Below are 22,093 nucleotides of genomic sequence, written 5' to 3' on the forward strand. Positions count from 1 at the left end.
ACTTTATTAAAGTCGAAATGACTATTCAAATATTTATTTATAAAATAAATGAATTTCTTGATTAGCTTTAAAAAACGTGTTTAATAAATTGAATACCTCTTTTATGTTCATTTTAATAAAAAATATATTTAAATATATCTAAATGTGCGTTTTTGAAGATTTTTGATAAAAAAACGTCATTTTGACGATTTTTCCAAAAAAAAAAAAAAAAAAAAAAATCTGGCAGCCCTGCAGCTACATGCGCACACAAGCATGCATGCTTTGTTGTTGTTGTTAAATATTTAGTCAGTTATGGTAGAGTGTAAAAAATAATTGAAAATTTGTTTTTAAATCAAAACGTAATTTTAATACCAACAGCACAAACAAATACACTGTTTTTTATTTGTAACCAATTAAAAAGGATGTCAAGTGTCAACAATGTAACTGTTGACCTGTTATGAGAGCATAACATTGAATTAACATAACTCTGCTCTTTCTCTTCCACTTTTTCTCCATTCTTATGTGTTCTCATAAGACACACATGTTTTCACTGACACACGAAACAAAAGTTAGCATGCTTTTCGTAATATTTAGATTAAAAATAAAAACAAATTATCAAATTTCAATTTTAATTATAAACCAATTGTTATTAATTGGCAACACTATCATTATTGTTTTACTAACAACAACTACACTAATATCAAACTTGTTTTGTTCTGTACATCTCTCTCACATTATCTCCACTGTAATTTACATATGTATATGGAACACTCAGTCACAAAACAACAGCAGAAAAAACATCCTCTTTAGAATTGGAAAATTTTCTCTGTTGTTAATTGTTACCACATGTCATTTCTACCATTGTAATGCCATGTACACAATTTACAATTGTTGTTGTTGCTGTTGTCATTGCTGTTTACCTTAATAATATTGTGTGTTTGTTTTTTAGAGCAAAAACAAATAAATAAAAAATTGTAAATTAAAATCACTGCCAATTGTTTGAGGAACTGCTGCTCTACGAACACACACTCACACAATTTTTTTTTAACACACGAATCAACGGAGGATATCACACCACGCGCCCCCAGCTCAATCAGAGTTTTTATGACTACTGACAGCCACCGAACCTATCCAAGAATTTATAACCTCATTAATGTGCCCAAAGTAAATATTCTCAGTCAATGAAAACATACATACACACACACGCACAAACATACCTATTCACAGATGTAGTGTACATATGTATGTTGTGAGGTATCCACTCTCCCGGCATGTTCATCTCTCAATGCCGGTTTTTGTTGTTGCTGTTGTTTTTTTTTGTGTTGACCCCCATTTGTTTGTCGTAGAACAACGTGTTGGCATCGTCAGCTGCACCATTTCCATATGGAAATTCGGAGACAGAACATGTACTAGCAAACTGGGTTGGGGCATCCAGAGGCATGGGAAAAACTGAATTTTGAGAGGGAACTAACATGACTCGAATCAGAAAAAATTGACTTAAAATCATTCAAATAATTATCGCCCTTACAGGAAAAACCCAAATAAACGGAAACAAAAAATATAAAAAACCAGTGAGCGGAGCAGTATAGTCGGACGGGGCCGACCATACTATGGTACCATACTGTGGTACTATATTCTGAGATTGGGCAATATTTCGCGATATTTGCACACTTTTGACTGGCTAGAGGTCAGCAAATGTTACTAATAATCGGTACAGCCCCTCTAATTACTTGTCCAGATTCCCTTCACCGTGGCTTGTGTTGTGATATTTGGCTTTCGACTCGAAAAGTACAAATAATTAAGTTTTCGGTCCACTTCATCCGAAAAATTATTATCTGATCATCACCTAACATTTTAGGCGCTGTCCTTGACCATAACTGGAACCTCATGGAACATCTCAAAGCTATTAGCCCTATATTTCCGCCCTCCAGTGTGGTAATAAGTTACTAAATAATATATGAATACGTAAGCACCTGTAAATATTTAAGTGTAACTCCCGCATCCGAGTACCTAGGACAATATAATTGTTATCAATTTAAAGGTCAACCACTCCTCTTGGATATACTATCCACTTCTCGGATTTATGTCCTTCAGTGGTAAATATATACGCTATAGAATACAAATTTTGTCATTTTTCACACAAAAGTTAGGGTCCATTTGACCCGCTAAATATTGACCGATCTTTATCAAAACATGCATGCGTATTCTTTGGACTGATCCCCTTCTCCATGCAAAAATTCGTGTGTTTGGGCCATAATTGCGGCCTCTGGAGCGACCAGAAAAACCGACAAAAATAAAGTTTTTGGTCCATTTCGTCCCCTAAATATTAACCGATCTTTTCCAAAAATAGGGGTCTTCATTGGTCAGAACCTATCCTACATGCAAAATTTCGTAGAGATTGGTCCAAAACTGTGGCCTGTATCGTGTTTACAAATTATAATGGACAGACGGACGGACGGACACACATGTCTAGATCGACTCAGCTAGTCGAGATATGACGATCGGTATATTTAAAGGTGGGTCTAGGACCAATATTTCGCGGCGTTACAAACTTTTGGGGCTGCACAAAGCTATAATACCCTGACAACATAGTTGTGTAGGGTATAAAAATTGTACCATATACACCCATGATCATAATAATATGTACAGCAAGGTTAAGTAAAAAATAAAATGGTGAGAAGGCCAACTGTGGAACTTGAAAACTACAGCTCCGAGGCAGTCAAAGATGTTATATGTATACCTTCATTACTTACTTAATCAGCTGGCTTGTTACAGAACGGTTGTTCCAAAAGCTGTGCTTAAAAAAGATTTCCAAGCACCATGTTCCGACATGTTGTCTTCTACTTGGTCTTTCCACCTAATTCGTGGCCTTTCCCTTCTGCGTAAACCATCAGTAGGCTCGCTTTTTTGAGCTGGGACATTCTCAATCATTCGCACAACATGGCCTAGCCACCGTAGTCGCTGCAGCTCGTATATATTGTAAAGCTCGTGGTTCATTCGCCGCCGATATTCACCGTCAACGCAGATCGGCCCGTAGATCTTTCGGAGAATTTTTCTCTCGAACACATCAAGAGCTACCTCATCTGCTTGAGCAGATGCTTCAGATCCATATAATTGTACGGGTAGTATTAGCGTCTTGTCTTGAGGAGGCCTTGTTTCTAAACTGTAGCATCTGTTGGCCAACACTATCTTTCTCCGAATTTCAAAACTGATGACATTAGTTTTATTTAATCTTCTTCTTCTTAGCTGGCTTGTTACAGAACGATTGTTCCATAAGCCGAGCTTAAAAAAGATTTCCAAGCGCGTCGGACTGGTGCACATCTCCTTCAATTTAAAAGACCATGTTCCGAGATGTTGTCTTGTACTTGGTCTTTCCATCTAATTTGTGGCATTCCCCTTCTGTGTGAGCCATCAGTAGGCTCCTTTTTTATATACCTTCATTACTTACTTAGCTGGCTTGTTACAGAGCGGTTGTTCCATAAGCCGAGCTTAAAAAAGATTTCAAAGCGCGTCGGCCTTTTGCGCATCTCCTCCAATTTGAAAGACCACGTTCCAAGATGTGGTTTTCTACTTGGTCTTTCTATCTGATTCGTGACCTTCCCCTTCTACGGGAACCATCAGTAGGCTCATTTTTTGAGCTGGGGCATTCTTATTTATTCACACAACATGCCCTAACCACCGTAGTCGCTGCAGTCGCTCAATACGACTGACTATGTCGATGTCCGCGTATAGATTGTAAAGCTCGTGGTTCATTCGACGCCGGTATTCACCGTCGACGCAGATCGGCCCGTAGATCTTTCGGAGAATTTTTTACTCAAACACCCGAAGAGCTGTCTCATCTGCTTGAGCAAGTACCCATGCTTCAGATCCATATAATAGAACGGGTAGTATCAGCGTCTTGTCCTGAGGTGACCAACACTATCCTTCTCCAAATATCAAAACTGATGACATTAGTTATATTTATGGTGGTACCAAGGTATATAAAATCATTAACTACCACGAAGCTGTAGTTCTCAAGTTCCACAGTTGGTTCAAGTCAACTGGACGTCTTGCGCGTTGATACCATCAGCTTGGTGTTCTCGCCATTTACTGAAAGACCCATTTTGGCAGAATTCTTCTCAATTTGTTCAAAGGTGGCTGTTACTGCTCGCAATGTTCGACCCATTATATCGATGTGTACAGAGAGCCATTTCTGTTCACATTTGCGTCTCGTATGACTTTTTCCAGACAAACTGTCATCTTGTCTGAATCCTCGTTCGGTATTGAAGGAGTCCGATAGGTCCTTTAAACTGCTGACCTTGTGCCACTTAAAGTTTTCATGCATAGTAGTATTAATTTTGCAGGAATGCCGAACACAGACATGACTTTAAACACCTCTGAGCGGATAGGACTGCCGAAAGCGGCTTTATAGTCGACGAATAGGTGGAATGTGTCGATGTGGTTTTCGTGGGTCTTTTCCAGGATTTGGCGCAGAGTGAAAATCTGGACAATGGTGGATTTGCCTGGTCTGAAGCCTCATTGGTATGATAATTTCATTGACCACTGGCATCAGTCATTCACACAGCACACTGAATAACAGTTTATATGCAATGGGAGGAAGACTAATTCCTCTATAGTTGGCACATATCGTCATGTCTCCTTTTTTGTGCACGGGACACAGGATGCTGAGGTTCCAATCATTGGTCAAGCATTCCTCTGGCCAACTTGTACTACTCAGCTGGTGCATTCTCCTGACTAGCATCTGACCACCAGTTTTGAATAGTTCGGCTGGTAATCCATCGGCTCCTGCTGCTTGTTTTTTGTTCTTCAGCCGATCAATTGCTATTCTGATCTCATCTTGGCTAGGTATCTTCTTCACGGCCAGAAGCTTTTCAAAATGCTCCTTCCAGAAGGACAACACGGAGTCTGTATCTGCCTACGCGATTCTTTTTATAAAAGTCAAGATCTTTCATTAAAAAAATCACCACCCCTCAAGAAGATTTAGGGCACAATCTTATTTACTTCTGGGAAATGGTGTCAATTGTTCGGAACATATGTTAGATTTCTCTTCGAGTATAAGAGAAGAATATTACTGCTGATATACTGTGTCTATGTTAAGACTATACATAGTTTCACAGTTAATAATATAGATGGCGCTCTTGAAGTTTTAAACAATATTTTCTAACCGATTGAGAGAAATTTTCAAATGGGAACTTAGGAGAGCATTTTAAGATTATATCAAAATTTGGATGTAGCCAGTGTTGTCAAAACTTTGTTGATAAAAAGTGCTAGATTTTGTTTAAAAAAATGCTAGAAAGTGTAAAAAATTTCAAAAAGTGCCAGATAAAAGTGCTAAAAATGTATAGAAGGAAATTGGATTATAACACTGTGCGGCACGAAAATTATTCTGGGGTTCTAATGTACCAATTCTGTTTAGCTGGAGTCCCTGGATCACGAAAATACATTTGGTTTTCCTGGGTCACTTCGAAAATTAGTTTTATAACGGTAAATGTAGAAAAAAACGTGGTCTCATAGATTATAATTTTGAAACGCGAATAACTTATTTTATTTCTAACGGATTTATATTATTATTTTTTTCTATCGAAGAGTAGAATTTTTTTCCTTCCAAAGAAGATATATATTTGGTAAATCGGTTGAGGATTGGCTGAGTTGCTGTGGTTGAAATGTGAAAAAAGGAAGAAATTTATTTTTCTTCGGACTGTACGATTAAATTGTGATATCAAGCTGTATAAGTGTTATTATATTACGGGGAAGAAAATTAAATAAGCTTTCGGAAATGAGAAAAATCAAAAAAATCGGTTAAAAATGGATAACTTATACACATTTTTTTGTATTGATTCTATACATATTCTCTTACGGAACTATGGGTCTATCTCGTTTCCTTTTGCTGTTACAAATATAATATGTTTGTAACAGGAAACGTGATAGACATATGGTTCCTTTTAAGAATATGTATAGAATCACTTTCTAAGTCGATTTATGCATGTCCGTCCTTCTGTCTGTCCATGTTAAATTGTAAACAAAGTACAGGTCGCATTTATGATTAGAATTGGATGAAACTTTGCACAGCTCATTTATTTGGCCTAAGTACGAACCCTATTGAAGTTGGGAAAAATCGGTTCAGCTCCCATATATATTTTCGTCCGATTTAAGGTAAATGATGCACCAAAATCCCTAAATAACTTTCGATTTGCACGAAATTTGTACAGCGTACTGAATTAAGCCTAAAATGATGTGTGCTATGTTTTGTGAAAATCGGCTCAGATTTAGATATAGCTCCCACATATAATTTCGCCATATTTAAGGTAAATGGTGCACCAAAGTCCCTAAAAATCTATCTATTTGCACGAAATTTGGCACAGTGTACTGAATTAAGCCTAGAATGATGAATTGAGTCTAGAATGGTGTGTGGTATGTATGTTTCGTGTAAATCGAAAAAATGTGTGCTAAGTTTCTTCAAAATCGGTTCAGATTTATATAGCCCGTTATATATTTCGTCCGATTTAATGTAAATGGTGCACCAAAGTCCTAATATATTTTTCGATTAGCATAGAGTACTAAATAGAGGGTAAAATGATGTATGCTAAGTTTCGTGAAGATCCGTTCAGATTTAGATATAGCTCCCATATATATTTTCGTCCGATTTTACATAAATGGTGCACCAAACTGTTAATGTTTGTCCGATTAGCACGAAAATTTGCACAACGTATCAAATTGAGACTTTAATGACGTTGTTGGGTTTTGTTGAAATTGGTGCAGATGCAGCCATAGCTTCCATACGTATTTCAAACGGGTGTCTGATTGAAATTAAATTTTTAACCGAATAGCGTGTATCAATTTTGATAGGGATAAATATGTACAATATACCCTAAGTGGTGAAGGCTATCATATATTCGGCCCAGTCCGACTTTACTACTTTCCTTACTGGTTATTAGGTTAGGTTTTGCTCGGTGTAGCTCCCAAAGAGCCGTACCCCACATTTTTCGATATTATGGGAACGTCCGAATTGACTATGATTTGATACTTTTAATGGATTAATGCCGGTAGCTACCTTATAACAATTTTGAAGGTTATGACCACATTTTCACACCAAAGTGGGCTTTTGGAGGCTGGTATATATGCAGATAATTATCAAACTTGGTCAATGTTTGCATATAAAAGTAGCACCAAATTTTCGGTATTTTGAAGGTTTTAGCAGGTTTTAGGTTATTTTAGTGTAGGACCTATTTATGCAGACAATTTCCTTCGTAGGTTATGTTTGGACATACGTCACATAAAAAATTTGGCCCTATTTGTGTACTTTTGAGGTTTTACAACCTTTTTACCATCGAAGTGGCTGCAATTTTAAAACAGACAATACCACAGCCACCATATGAAGTTCCCGACCATTCATAAGAGAATTTTAATGCACTCCACAATGTGCAGTGTATAGAATGTTTGAACGGTTGGGCTTTTTTTACTTGTTCAGATTTACTGACACTTTTCTAACATTGGAAAATCCAACTCACATCGTGAAACATTTAGAAATTTAGGATGAAACCAAACATACCGACATTTTTAAAAAAATTCCAGAAAAAATAAAAAAAATGCTAAAAAATATGCTAGGTGCCATATCATTTTTTTGGTGCTAAACGAGTTTGAAAAGGGCTAAATCTAGCTCTAAAAGTGCTAAATTGGCCACACTGGATGTGCTGGAAATATAAACGGCAATCTCTTTAAGTATTTGTATTATATGAAGGGGAGCAGAGCTGAATGCTATCGGACGCCTCCACAGGTTGCAGATAGCCTAATATTATTCATTGAATAACTGTGAATTTAAATAAACAGTAGTGGGAAATCAAGGGGTCCTGGGGAAAAGTCTAGAAGGAAATGAAAGAGTGCTTATGATCCCAGGAACGAGGAGGCGATAATGTCGGCCCTAAATATCCAATTCTCAGGCCATAGATCACTTTCTTCCTAAATGGCCTTTCTAACGCTGGGATGTTAGGCGACCTCGTGCTACGGTCAGGGTCCCTCAGCAAGGCGCCTCAGCAAGTTTTTTTTCAGTCTTAGTTGCCGAGTCTTTACAATGGTTAGAGGCTATGCTATTGCTAACCTTAAGTCCTCACTTCAAACACTTTGTATGGAGTCGATTTTGAGCCCTCACCGCCTTTTTCAAAGAATAAAAATAACATGGAATCCAATTTTCCGACAACTGTCTCGAACTCTACTAGTTCAGATCCTAATCAAAATACACAAACGATGGCGGCTACTCCCATTGTACCGGATCATTCTTCAGTTTTTAATCCCCATTTCTCTCGACGTTGTCAACGCAAGCCTGCAGAGGTAGACGGACCTTCTCCTCGACCAGATCAGTGAGGAAACTGGCTAAGTCCGGATAGTATCCCGACTCATCTCTGGGATGACTCACCTTTGAGAGACGAGGAAGACGCTATGGATACCACTGTGAGTAACACGATGGCGATGACTCCTCCGAATCAAGTGATTCGTCCACGATGATGAGAAAGGATGCAATCACTGGCGTGTGTGAAAGTTCCATCTCCATTTCAAAGGCGTGTTGAAAGGCTCGAGACTTCGTAGGCAATTGACCATTAAAGTAGAGACTGCTGCTGATGACCTTCCTATCAGAACGATCGGTGAATCGCCAGCACAAGATACACCAGACGCATCAGTGCCAAAGAAATCTCTGGCAAAAAAGTGTGGTTAATTTCTGCAACTGGTTTATCGAACGGAACAGAGACTTTATTATCGATAAGGAATTCATTCTGATTAAGAGGAAACTTAAATTCATTCGGAACCACGCGAACGACATTGCGAGAGATTCTTAATCGAAAGAATTCCTAAAAAGATTCACAGGAGAGCACATGATGCAATAATAAGGTGATGTATGAAAACAAAAACCTTTGTTGTTGTCTCGATTATCTGTCAAAATTTTCTATATTATATTTCAAATAGTTGGCAACACTGCACATCGAATTCAAGTAGAAATTACCCACTTTGACAGTTAATCAAGACATCAGCTGCGCTAAATGGACTACCTATTCATTATGCCATGGGAGATCAATTAATTTCTGCAATCGGTTTATAGATAAGGAATTCTTTCTGATTAAGAGAAACCTCTAATCCAGTGTTGGGCAAAATTAAATTGAGAGCAAGTGTGTGCGAGCGTAACTGAGAATTCACCATTAAAAACGACTGACGTAAGGAGAAAGAAAGAGAAAATGTGTTTACTCATCGACCCTCAGTTACGGTAGCGTATATGGGTAAGCATGCCTGCTCTAATCCATTTGGAAGTTCTCTCGGAACTATGCGAACGACATTGCGAGAGACTTTGTAATCGAAAGAATTCCTACGGCTCATTTCAAGAGGAACGCAGTTGGCCTCCCAAACGAGGAGGAGGAGACTGCGATTAGTCTGATCACCAGTTGGATGATGATGTCGGTGACATCAGATCGTTCAGCATCCTGTAAGGGTGCTCTGAATGTTGAAAATGTCGGGTTTGGCTAATGTGGTTGTAATGTATCCGCCTTATTTTTCAATCGAAGCGACAGTAATTCGGCATTCAGGGTTCTTACAGGGTGAAAAAATACATTCAAAGAAAGTTGTCAAAATACATCCACACATTTCAAAATGGTATATAGAATAGAAAGTGTGGTATATAGACATTACGGATTCTTTGTCGTAATAAAACATTTCCCAGAAAATTTTTAATATAGGATATTTTTTAACGTAGATCCATATACAGGTTCCACTCTATGTTTCAAGCTAATTGGATATTATTTAGTATTCGCCGTTTTTTTGGAGAATGCAAACTTCTTTGACGGAAATATTCAAGATATGTCCATATTTAAAGGTCCCACCCACTCATTTTACCCTTCACCACTCTGTGGTACAGGGTATTATGTCTTTGTACATATGTTTGTAACAGGCAAAAGGAAACGAGATAGACACATGGTTCCTTTTGAGAATATGCATAGAATCGCTTTCTGAGTCGATTTATGCATGTCCGTCCGTCTCCCCGTCTGTTGATGTTAAATTGTAAACATAGTACAGGTCGCATTTATAATCCGAATTGGATGGCATAGGTCACTTATTTGGCCCAAGGACGAACCCTATTGAAATTGGGAAAAATCGGTTCAGATTTAGATATAGCTCCCATATACATTTTCGTCCGATTTAATGTAACGGTCCCTATATAACTTTCGATTTGCTCGAAAATTGGTACAGCGTAATGAATTAGGTCTAGAATGATGTGTGTTAAGTTTCGTGAAAATCGGTTCAGATTTGGATATGGCTCCCATATATATTTTCGTCCGATTTAAGGTTAATGGTGTACCAAAGTCCCTATATATCTTTCGATTTGCACGAAATTTGGCACAGCGTAATGAATTAGGTCTAGAATGATGTGTGTCAAGTTTCCTGAAAATCGGTTCAGATTTGGATATAGCTCCCATATATATTTTCGTCCGATTTAAGGTAAATGGTGTACCATAGTCCCTATATTCCCTTCGATTATCACGAAATTTGGCACAGGGTAATGAATTAGGTCTAGAATGATGTGTGTCAAGTTTCCTGAAAATCTGTCCAGATATAGATATAGCTCCCATATATATTTTCGTCTGATTTTCGGTAAATAGTGCACCATAGTCCCTTTATATCCTTCGATTAGCACGAAATTTGGCATAGCGTACTGAATTGAGTCTAGAATGATGAGTGGTGAGTTTCGGGAAAATCGGTTTAGATTTCGACATATCTCCCACATATATTTGCGTCAGATTTTATTTAAATGGTGCACCAAGGTCCCTATATATATCCTTCGATTTGCACAAAATTTGGCATAGCGTACTGAATTAAGTCTAGAGAGATGTGTGTTAATTTTCGTGAAAATCGGTCCAGATTTAGATATAGCTGCCACATAGAGATTATATTTTTAACAACGCGGCGTACCGAAGAGCGTGTATCAATTTTGCTATGAATCGTTTTCCATAAATTTTCCCCCTGTTACGCTCTAAATCTGATCGAATGAAATTAAAGTTAGGATAGGTTGGAGAAAGAGGGAACATAGACATGCAATTGTTAGGATACATAAGAACAATATACCCAAAGTGGTGAAGGGTATCATATAGTCGGCCCAGTCCGACTATATATATACTATATATTTCGAAAATTAAAATTTTAGAACAAAATTTTTTTTGAAGATCATTATAAGCGTGGATTTTTTAACGAATATTTTCTGAGGGCCATTATAAGCGTGGATTTTTTAAAGAATATTTTTTGAGGCCCATTTTATGTTACAATTTTTTATAGAATATTTACTTGAGGTGCCCATATGATCTTAGATTTTTTAAAAGAGTATTTTTTGAGGTAGCAACAGATGAACAATGTTTTTTATTATAAAAAAAAGAAAAAAATAATTTTTAAAATGTATAATTATATATTAAAAAAAAAACAATGAAGATCAGTGAGTTCCGTTAACACCATTTTGGGCTGGTTTACCGCTGGCAATAAAACTCATCACGTCCAGTTTAGTGGCTAGACCCTTGAGGACATCTTTGCCATCTGCAAAAACAAAATCAATTTTCAGACATTCAGAAACAAATTAAAAAATTTAAATTTACCTTCTTTGTCAACAATCAGGACGCATGGATCCACTTCCAAAATACGAGCCAATTTACCCAATATTGCCGAGGAAGGTATACGAATGATACGCTTGTTAACGGCTTTCAAGACCACTTCGTCAGTTTTACGATTCATGGTAACAATTTGATTGATTAATGTCTCCTGGCCGACGGTGCCCAAAATGGAACTGGAATAAATTGGAAATTTTGGATTGGATCTTTTATTTTGCTATTGACAAACTCACCCATCCTCCTCATCCAAAATGGTTATTTGATCTAAATGATTTTTCTTCATCAGCTCAATGGCATCGGCAAATTTAACATCCGATTTAATGGTCAAGGGGTTGCTGAGTTTCAATTCGCTTACAGGTACATTCCACCACCAATGTTCATGTTCATTGGTGACCTCCTTTAAGTCACGTGCCTCCATCCAATTATCCGAAACAAACCTGGTCATATAGTTGCGAATGCCATCGGGTAAGATGACAACACATCGTTGTCCCTCCTTCAAGTTCTTGGCAAATCTCAAAGCCGCAGCCATGGCACCACCCGATGAACCGCCACACAACAAACCCTCCTCGGCAATCAAACGACGACTCATGGGGAAACAGTCCTTATCAGTGATTTTAGCCCAAACATCGATTACCGAATGATCCATGACGGTGGGTGTGAAAACATAGCCAATACCCTCCACCTCATAGGATTGAATATCAGTTTTGTTCAATGTTTCGGGTCGGGCCAAAACCGAACCGAAAGGATCAACGCCAACAATTTGGCATGATGGCAATTCCTCTTTGATTTTGCGGGCGACACCCGTTATGGTACCCCCCGTACCGGCACCGCACACAACCATATCGACCTTATTGTCCAATTGCCAGAGAATTTCCGCAGCAGTACCATCGTAATGGGCCAAAGGATTGCCAGGATTGCGATATTGATCCATAACAATGGAATTGGGTATTTCCTTTTGCAAACGTTGGGCCACAGTAATCAGGCCTTCAGGTGAATCGTACGGTGCTTCGTTGGGTGTTCGAACAACTTTGGCGCCCAAGGCGTGCAAAGCGTACACCTTTTCATTGGACATCTTCTCGGGCATAACAATCATACATTTGTAACCCTTAATGGCACAGGCCATGGCGAGACCAATACCGGTGTTACCCGAGGTTGGTTCGATAATTGTACAGCCCGGTTTAAGTAGACCCTTATCTTCGGCATCTTGTACCATACGATAGCCAATGCGGTCCTTGATCGAACCACCGGGATTTAAGAATTCACATTTGGCGTCTGGAATAAAAAAACTGAGAAATTAATTTTCTTCTTTTATAGGAAAAAATAGGTCCTTAGTATCTGATTTTTTTTTATGAAAAAAAAATTGTTTTCAGATTCTGAGCAATTTTTTCCATAGAAAAAAATCAGAGCTTAGCTTCTGAGGATTGTTTTCTATAGAAAAAAATCTGACCTCAGCTTCTGAGGAATTTTATCTATAGGAAAAAATCAGAGCTCATCTTCAAAGGGATTTTTTCTATAGGATAAAATCAGAGCTCAACTTCTGAGGAACTTTTTAATCGGAAAAAATCAGAGCTCAGTTTTTTAGGAATTTTTTCGATAGGAAAAAAATCAGAGCTCAGCTTCAGAGCAATTTTTTCTTCCTTTCAGAATTTCTTTTTACAGAAAAAAATCTGCCTTAAAATTCTGAAGATTTTTTTCTGAAAAAAATCTGTCCTCAGCATTTACGACAAAATGCTTCTATAGAAAAAATCTGTTCTCATCTTATGACTAATTTTGTTTTCTATAGAAAAAAAATCTACTCTCAGCTTCTGAGAAATTATTCATACTTACACATTTCACATTTAATGCCCTCCGATTTGGGAATATTATTCAGTTTTACCAAAGGAGTACAGCCAATGGTCTCTAAAATATTGGCGCTAATTTTCTGGCGATGGGCACTGAATTAAAAATGGAGTAACATTGGAATAATTAAATAAATCGATAAAAAATAGTCGCAACTTACATTCCCCGTTGAGTGTGTGGTGTCTTCTCTTTGGTACCCAATTTCCATGGACATTTTGATGGTTTTCCAGGATCAATAAAATCCTTTGGTCTTTCATAGGGTTTTGGGGCAGGCATTTTGTTGTTAATTTCTTCTTAAAAAGTTTCTAGGCTGCAAGCAAAGAAGGAGGGAGGAAGAAATGTTGATTATCCACAAGATTCTAGCCAACAAAAAATCGACGACTTCCGCGTTTGCTCGCGGTGGCAGAACTGAACTACTACCCGTTTTTGTATGCGGCATGTTAATTGTTTTTATGTTGGCATCCTATCGCCCTTCTAATCAATTTTGTTGGTGATTGAAGAAGAGAGTTTGTTGTTATTGTTCGTGTTGTGTGCGCGTAGAAGTTTCTGTGCGATAACTTCGTGAGCTTGAGCAGAGTAAGACTAACAACAAACAGCGGCTTAACGCAAGCAATTAATCTGAAGTGACTTTATCATTGCAGACGTCATGCGCCCGACTCGATATCGATGTCCGAGAATAGATGGTACAACTCATGGTTCATTCGATGGCGATATTCACCGTCGATGCAAATCGGCCTATAGAGCTTTCCTAGAATTTTTCTCTCAAACCCTCCAAGAGCTGTCTCATGTGTTTGCGCAAGTACCAATGCTTCAGATCCATACACCAGCATGGGTAGTATCAGCGTCTTGTAGAGTGTTATATAAAATCATTAACTACCTTGAAGCTGTAGTTCTAAAGTTCCACAGTTGGTCCGAGTCTACTGGACGTCTTGTGCGTTGCTACCGTTAGCTTGGTCTTTTCGCCATTTACTGCTAGTTCCACTTTGGTAGACTCCTCAATTTGTTCAAAAGTGGCTGTTGCCGCAATGTTCGACTCATTATGTCGATGTCGTCAGCGTGACCCAAAAGTGGATTTTTAGACTTTTCGATTTTTGCCTCTGACTATAAAATCGCTTTTCGATCTTTCGATTTTGTGAAACCTGTTTCCGCTGAAGGTTTTCCTATAGAAGAGAATTTTACAGAGCCGAGACTCCACTTCTTCATAGAAGATGTAGAGAATCTTCTTAAAGGTGACCAGTAGACTCTTCTCGTAGAAGAGCAGATGGTCCGATTAGGTTTTTATAGAACCTCCAGATTTTCTCTAAAAGCCTAATCGGACCATCTGATCTTCTACGAGAAGACGATCTGAAGGTCTTATTCTCCATAGAGACCTGAAGGTCTCTTTCTTCATAGAATAGCCGACGCTCTTCTTTTTTATAAAAGTCCTGATGGGTCTCCTTCTTCATAGAAGGAGCATTTTGAAAAACTTCTGGTATCGAATAGTAGCAGTGACGTGGATACCCCAGAACCAATAATAGATGACGGTATAGAGTGTATACCATCTAGGCAAGATGAAGTCAGAATAGCAATCAATCGGCTAAAGAATAATAAAGCAGCAGGTGCCGATTGGTTACAAGGCGAACTATTCAAGACTGGTGTTCAGATGCTGGTAAGGAGCATGCACAAGCTGATTAGTACAATTTGTCTAGAAGAATGCATGCCCAATGATTGGAACCTTAGCATCCTATGTCCTGTGCAAAAAAAAAAAAAAAAGAGACAAGACGATAAGTGCCAACTATAGAGGAATAAGTCTCCTTCCCATCGCATATAAAGTGCTATCCAGCGCACTGTGTGAACGACTGAAGCCAATGGTCAATGACATTATTGGACCATACCAATGTGGCTTCAGACCTGGCAAATCCACCACAGACCAGATTTTCGCTCGGCACCAAATCCTGAAAAAACCCACGAAAAACACATCGACACATTCCACCTATTCGTCGATTATATATCCGCATTCGACAGCCCTATCCGTTCAGAGATGTATAAAGCCCTGTCTGCGTTTGGCATTCCTGCAAAATTAATTCGGCTATGCAGGATAACTTTAACAGGCACAAGGACCTCTCGGAGCACTTTAATACCGAACGAGGATTCAGGCAAGGTGATAGTTTGTCTTGTGACCTTTTTAACATCCTGCTGGAAAAGGTCATACGATAGGCAAAAGTGAACATAATGGGTCGAACATTGAGAACGGTAACAGCCACCTTTGAACAAATTGAGAAGGAGTCTGCCAAAGTGGGTCTGGCAGTAAACGGCGAGAGGACCAAGCTGATGGTATTAACGCGCAAGACGTCCAGTATACTCGGACCAACTGTGGAACTTGAGAACTACAGCTTCGAGGTAGTCAAAGATTTTATATACCTTGGTACCGCCATAAATAATACGAATTACATGAGTTTTGAAATTCGGAGAATAATAGTGATGGCCAACCGATGCTACTATGGTCTGAGAAAACAACTCAAAAACAAGGCTACCTCCCGCCGGACCAAACTCACACTCTACAAGACGCTGATACTATCCGTGCTGTTATATGGATCTGAAGCATGGTTACTTACGCAAGCAGATGAGGCAGCTCTTGGAGTGTTTGAGCGACAAATTCTCTGAAAGATCTATGAGCCGATCTGCGTTGACGGTGAATATCGCCGTTGATCGTTATTCTCGAACATCGACATTGTTAGACGTATTGAGCTGCAGCGACTATGTTGGCTAGGTCATGGATGGAGAAGAATGGATGCAGATGTCCCAGCCCAGAAGGCATATAAAAGCGAACCAGCTGATGTTTCACGCAGAAAGGGAAGGCCACGAATACAATGGAAAGATCAAGTCGAAGACAACATTGCCGAAAACGATCTTTCAAATTGGAAAAACTGCGCAAAAGACCGACGCGCCTGGAAATCTTTTCTAAGGTCTTCTTCGCTGAGCTAAAAATACTCTTTATAGAAGAGATGAAGGCCTTCTTCATAGAGACCTTTTTTCATTAAAAGGATGAATTTCTTCATTTTCAAAGAAGAGCTGAAGGTCTTCTTATTCATAGAGGACCTAAAAGCTTTTCTTTTTCATAGAAGAGCTGAAGACCTTCTTCGTCATAGAAGAGCTGAAGGTCTTCTTCTTTGTCATAGAAGAGCTGAAGGTCTTCTTCGTCATAGAAGCGCTGAAGGTCTTCTTCTTTGTCATAGAATAGCTGAAGGTCTTCTTTTTTGTCATAGAAGAGCTGAAGGTCTTCTACTTTGTCATAGAAGAGCTGAAGGTCTTCTTCGTCATAGAAGAGCTTTGCAGGTCTTCTTTGTCATAGAAGAGCTGGAGGTCTTCTTTGTCATAGAAGAGCTGGAGGTCTTCTTTGTCATAGAAGAGCTGGAGGTCTTCTTTGTCATAGAAGAGCTGGAGGTCTTCTTTGTCATAGAAGAGCTGGAGGTCTTCTTCTTTGTCATAGAAGAACTAAAGATATTTTTCTTCATAGAAAAGCTGATGGTCTTCTTCGTCATAGAAGAGCTGAAGGTCTTCTTCGTCATAGAAGAGCTGAAGGTCTTCTTATTCATAGAAGAGCTGAAGGTCTTCATCGTCATAGAAGAGCTGAAGGTCTTCTTCGTCATAGAAGAGCTGAAGGTCTTCTTCGTCATAGAAGAGCTGAAGGTCTTCTTCGTCATAGAAGAGCTGAAGGTATTCCTCGTCATAGAAGAGCTGAAGGTCTTCTTCGTCATAGAAGAGCTGAAGGTATTCCTCGTCATAGAAGAACTGAAGGTCTTCTTTGTCATATAAGAGCTGAAGGTTTTCTTATTTATAGAGCTCTTCTTCATCGTCAAAAACAAGCTAGATATAATAATCGAAAAAAAAATGAAAATCCTAGCTTGATTTTTTTTCAAATCCTTCTTTAAATAATCATCAAAAAATATATTTTTTTATAAAAAGCGCTTATATATGTATGTACATCACAAAAAACACGTGTCAAAAATTGTTTCCAAATTATTTAATAATCAAAGCTTTGAATTCATTTAAACAAAATCTATCAATCGATCAAATATGATAGTCCGATAATGAACCTGTATATGACACATGTGTACAAAATTACATATCTATAAAAAAGATTAAAAAAAACTCATTAATTGATTTAAATTGAAGAAAGTATACATAGATAAACAATATAAAAACAAAAAGAAACACATTGTATTTTTCCAACATTAATAATAATTTCCAGTTTTTTTCCACTACATATCTCTTATTGCTTTGCTGCTGTCTAAAGCCGACAGTTGTAGTAGAAGAAGAAGATATCATATGGGAGGTAATAGACAACAAGCGCGTACAAGCATGAATTGTTGTTGTTAATTTATTTAGTAGTCAGTTGTGGAAGAGAGAATGGCAATAATAGAACAATGAGTATTTTTTGTTTGATGAGAAAGTAATTTGAAAATTTTAACGTTTTTATACCCTACACAACTATGTTGTCAGGGTAGTATAGCTTTGTGCAGCCCCAAGAGTTTGTAACACCGCGAAATATTGGTCCTAGACCCACCTTTAAGTATACCGATCGTCATATCTCGACTAGCTGAGTCGATCTAGACATGTGTGTCCGACCGTCCGTCTGTCCATTATAATTTGTAAACACGATACAGGCCACAGTTATGGACCAATCTTCACGAAATTTGCATGTAGGATGCGTTCGGACTAATGAAGACCCCTATTGTTTTTTTGTCGGTTTTTCTGGTCACTCCAGAGGCCGCAATTATTGCCCAAACATCTCGAATTTTAACATGGAGAAGGGGATTGGGCCAAGAAATAAGCATGCCTGTTTCAAAACGATCGGTCAATATTTAGAGGGTCAAATGGACCCTGACTTTTGTGTGAGAAATGAAAAAAAATCGTATTCTATAGCGTATATATTTACTCCTGAAGGACATAGAGCCGAGAAGTTGATAGTATATCCAAGAGGAATGGTTGGCCTTTAAATTGATACCAATTATATTGCCGTATGTACTCGGATGTGTGAGTTACACTTCAATATTTACAGGTGCTTACGTACTGAGATATTATTTAGTAACCCATTACCACACTAGAGGGCGGAAATATAGCGCTGATCGCTTTGAAATGTTCCATGAGGTTCCAGTTGTGGTCAAGTACAACGCCTATAATTTTCGGCGATGATCAGATAATAATTTTGGGATGAAGTGGACCGAAAACTTATTTTTTTGTGTTTTTTTCGAGCCTATCTTTAGGCAACATTGAAAGCCGAACATCACAACACAACCCACGCTCAAAGGAATCTGGACAAGTAATTAGAAGTTCTGTACTGAATATTACTAATATTTGTTGACCTCTAGTCGGTCAAGAGGGTAAAAATATCGCGAAATATTGCCCAAGTTCAGAATATAGAACCACACAAAGTTAGATTTTCGTGGAAGTTGTGTAGGGTATATGGTCGCCCCCGTCCGACTATACTGCTCCGCTCACTGTTTTTTTTCTAAAAGAGGTTGTCTTGACAAGAAAATACACAAGTTTTATTTGCAACTGATTGTTAATCAATTCAACAACAACAACAATGTGCATATGTAACTGAATATGAAAGCATAACTCTGCTATCTCTCTCTATTATTTCTCCTTATTGATCTGTTTTCATAGAAAAATCATGCTTTGACACAGAGATGACACGCCTCCTTTTAAAAACGAAAGAAAAATTGACACTATTTTTGGAATAGATTTAAAATAACAACTAATTATGACACTTTTAATAATTTTTATTTTAAACAAATTGTTGCAGCATAAATTGGCAACTCTATCAAAATTGTTTTACTAACAACAACAATTCACACATTATTTTTAAACATGTTTTGTTCTGTACATTTCTCTTTTTACGCTATCCACTGTGATTTATATGGCACACTTAACAACAACAGTAACAAAAAAATCCTCTCTAAATCTGGAAATTTACTCAGTTATCGTAGATTGTTCCCTCTATTACAGACTCGGTCAAAGAGTCCCTCATTTGTGCCTTTTTACTTACAAATTATTCTCAAAGAGAGCATGCGTGCGAGGATATGCCTGATGTGGCTCTATTACACACTTGCACAAAATAGTACGATAGCGGTGATGGCTAAACACGTATTTTCTTTTTTGTTTCTCCTTTTGTCAGTAATTTTTTGATGATTATCTCTCAGTTACGCTCTTACATACTACCTCTCAATTTAGTTCTGTTCAACACTGCTCTGTTACCACATGACATATCTACCATTGTATTGCTATATTCACACTATTTTTACTATTTTTGTTTTTGTTGCTGTCAATTGTATGCTAATGATGTTGTCATTACCTTAACAAAAAATCGATTTTTCCTTTTTTAGATAAAAAAAACACACAAATTAAAGTTGTAAATTAAAATCACTTCCAATCGTTTGGTTTGGAAACTGCTCTTCAAACACTCACACAAACTTCTCCACACGCACCCCCAATTCAATCAGAGTTTTTATGACAACTAGTAGCCATCGCGAACCTATTCCAGAATTTATAACCTCATCAAGGTGCCCAAATAAACATTCTAATAGTGATGAGACAGACAGACACGCGTACACTCGTACACATATGTAGTACATACATACATGCATATATGTATGTTGTCTTGTATCTACACTCCCGGCATGATCGATGCCGGTTTTTGGTTTTTTTTGTGTTGTACACAACCCCCCAATTATAATGTTATCAAACAACCTGTTGACACCGGAGTCTACACCATTTCCATATGTATTTTTTTAAAAAAAATTGCGCCAATAGATGGATATGGAACCAAGTTCAGAGAGAATAATGATTTATACAAATTGCCTTTTTATAAATGGGCTCAAGGTTTCCCTATAGAAGAGCTTTTTTTACAGAGCCGAGACTCTACTTCTTTTAGCAGGGCTGGAGGGTCTTCTTCTTGTAGAAGAACAGAAGGTACGATTATGTTCTTAGAAGAGCTGGAGTATGAAATCTGAAGATCTTATTCTTCATAGAGACCCGAAGGTCTTCTTCGTCATAGAAGAGCTTAATGTCGTCTTCAACTTCATAGAAGAGCTGAAGGTCTTATTCTTCTTCATAGAAGACCTAAGGTCTTGTTCTTCTTCATAGAAGAGCTGAAGGTCTTGTTCTTCTTCATAGAAGAGCTGAAGGTCTTGTTCTTCTTCATAGAAGAGCTGAAGGTCTGCTTCTTCGTCACAGAAGAGCTGAACGTCTTCTTCTTCGTCATAGAAGAGCTGCAGGTTTTCTTCTTTGTCAATAAGAGCTGAAGATCTTCTTCTTCGTCATAGAAGCGCTGAATGTCTTCTTCATAAAAGAGCTGAAGTTCTTCTTCTTCATCATAGAAGAGCTGAAGGTCTTCTTCTTCGTCGTAGAAGAGCTGAAAGTCTTATTCTTAGTCATAGAAGAGCTGAAGGTCTTCTTCATAAAAGAGCTGAAGGACTTCTTCTTCGTCATAGAAGTGCTGAATGTTTTATTCTTCTTCATAAAAGAGCTGAAGCTCTTCTTCTTCGTCATAGAAGAGCTGAAGGTCTTCTTCTTTGTCATAGAAGAGCCGAAGGTCTTCTTCTTCGTCATAGAAGAGCTGAAGGTCTTCTTCTTCGTCATAGAAGAGCTAAAGGTCTTCTTCTTATTCTTCATAGACGAGCTGAAGGTCTTCTTCTTCATAGAAGAGCTGAAGGCCTTCTTCTTCATAGAAGAGCTGAAGGCCTTCTTCTTCATAGAAGAGCTGAAGGCCTTCTTCTTCATAGAAGAGCTGAAGGCCTTCTTCTTCGTCATAGAAGAGCTGAAGGTCTTCTTCTTTGTCATAGAAGAGCTGAAGGTGTTCTTCTTCTTAGAAGAGCTGAAGGTGTTCTTCTTATTCTTCATAGACGAGCTGAAGGTCTTCTTCTTCATAGAAGAGCTGAAGGTCTTCTTCTTTGTCATAGAAGAGCTGAAGGTCTTATTCTTCTTCATAGAAGACCTAAGGTCTTGTTCTTCTTCATAGAAGAGCTGAAGGTCTTGTTCTTCTTCATAGAAGAGCTGAAGGTCTTCTTCTTCGTCATAGAAGAGCTGAAGGTCTTCTTCTTCTTCTTCGTCATAGAAGAGCTGAAGGTCTTCTTCTTCGTCATAGAAGAGCTGAAGGTCATAGAAGAGCTGAAGGTCTTCTTCTTTGTCAGAAGAGCTGAAGGTCTTCTTTCTTCTTCATAGAAGAGCTGAAGGTCTTCTTCTTCATAGAAGAGCTGAAGGTCTTCTTCTTCGTCATAGAAGAGCTGAAGGTCTTCTTCTTCGTCATAGAAGAGCTGAAGGTCTTCTTCTTCGTCATAGAAGAGCTGAAGGTCTTCTTCTTTGTCATAGAAGAGCTGAAGGTCTTCTTCTTCTTCGTCATAGAAGAGCTGAAGGTCTTCTTCTTCTTCTTCGTCATAGAAGAGCTGAAGGTCTTCTTCTTCGTCATAGAAGAGCTGAAGGTCTTCTTCTTCGTCATAGAAGACCTGAAGGTCTTCTTCTTCGTCATAGAAGAGCTGAGGGTCTTCTTCTTCGTCATAGAAGAGCTGAAGGTCTTCTTCTTCGTCATAGAAGACCTGAAGGGTTTCTGTTTCGTCATAGAAGAGCTGAAGGTCTTCTCTTTCTTCGTCATAGAAGAGCTGAAG

The 22,093-nt window shown here is 38.2% G+C and overlaps 1 protein-coding gene across 1 annotated transcript; it reads right to left on the reverse strand.

Moving 5' to 3' along the window:
* Positions 1-11,437: 11,437 nt before the first annotated feature.
* LOC133324583 (cystathionine beta-synthase-like) lies at positions 11,438-13,749 on the reverse strand. Its single transcript, XM_061533423.1, has 5 exons — positions 13,609-13,749; positions 13,437-13,543; positions 11,843-12,881; positions 11,598-11,785; positions 11,438-11,538 (listed from the first exon to the last, which is right to left on the reverse strand). Exons 1-5 carry the CDS (start codon positions 13,722-13,724, stop codon positions 11,438-11,440), a joined length of 1,551 nt encoding a protein of 516 aa, XP_061389407.1. The 5' UTR covers positions 13,725-13,749.
* Between the last annotated feature and the right edge of the window lie 8,344 nt (positions 13,750-22,093).

The sequence above is a fragment of the Musca vetustissima genome, unplaced genomic scaffold (assembly GCF_032173495.1).
Source record: "Musca vetustissima isolate MV318-11 ecotype Yass unplaced genomic scaffold, APGP_CSIRO_Mvet_v1 utg2693, whole genome shotgun sequence".
Taxonomy (NCBI): domain Eukaryota; kingdom Metazoa; phylum Arthropoda; class Insecta; order Diptera; family Muscidae; genus Musca; species Musca vetustissima.